This window comes from Phytophthora parasitica (assembly GCF_000247585.1).
Source record: "Phytophthora parasitica INRA-310 unplaced genomic scaffold supercont2.100, whole genome shotgun sequence".
Lineage (NCBI taxonomy): Eukaryota > Oomycota > Peronosporomycetes > Peronosporales > Peronosporaceae > Phytophthora > Phytophthora nicotianae.
Genome location: NW_008649086.1, coordinates 23,102 through 23,810, shown reverse-complemented (window position 1 = coordinate 23,810; position 709 = coordinate 23,102). Strand labels below are relative to the sequence as shown.

The 709-nt window shown below is 47.0% G+C and overlaps 1 protein-coding gene across 1 annotated transcript; it reads right to left on the bottom strand.

The window, feature by feature from the left end:
* Positions 1-412: 412 nt before the first annotated feature.
* PPTG_24490 (hypothetical protein) lies at positions 413-709 on the bottom strand (the record flags this gene model as incomplete). The annotated part of the gene is made up of 2 exons (XM_008917389.1): positions 413-558; positions 658-709. 2 exons carry the CDS (start codon positions 707-709, stop codon positions 413-415), a joined length of 198 nt encoding a protein of 65 aa, XP_008915637.1.

Here is a 709-nt window from a genome sequence, read left to right as displayed (position 1 = left end):
TGGGGCTGTTGTGATGTACTGGTCCTCACGGTTGGTGCCGACCCGACTAAAAGGCTTTGTTGTTGAGGGTGTGTCACTGAGGCAGTTGGAAAAGGTGAGGAAAATAGTGAGAAAACATGATGATGGAAATTGAGCTAGACGAAGAAAGAGAGAGAATGCTAGAGCTCACTTCGCAAAAAACAAACAGCAGCACAAGCTGCCTTTCCCACCAACTTCGAGTGCTCTACGTTTCTTGCTGCAGGTGTAGATGTTTGCTTACCAGTGCAGTTTACAAGTGCTGGCATAGGTCTCTAATCTATTTAGAAAACTTCTGTCTCCGCACTCCACGAAACCAATGGATATTTCTCAAGGATATCCTCGCTTAGCCAAGCTCTTGACGCCCGAGGTAGTTTAACGCAGAGCAGCTATTGCGCTAGCCATATCTCGCACCAGTTCGGTTTTGCTTCATCTCGCATGTTCCTCCATCACGACCACGTAACACAGCGTCGTCATGATTCACACTGTAGTCGTCGATCACAGCATCCTCTTCCAGCTGAGAAACCCCACTGCTATGGAAATCTTTAGTATACAGCGAAAACGAGTCTTCCTTAGGTTTATACAGAATGTTGTTTTGGAGAGATTTGTCATTGCTGCTCCTAACGTTAACGTAGTATTAACCGTCTTCACCGGCAGCTTGAGCACTGGTGTCCAAGTGGCCGAACAGAGCCAT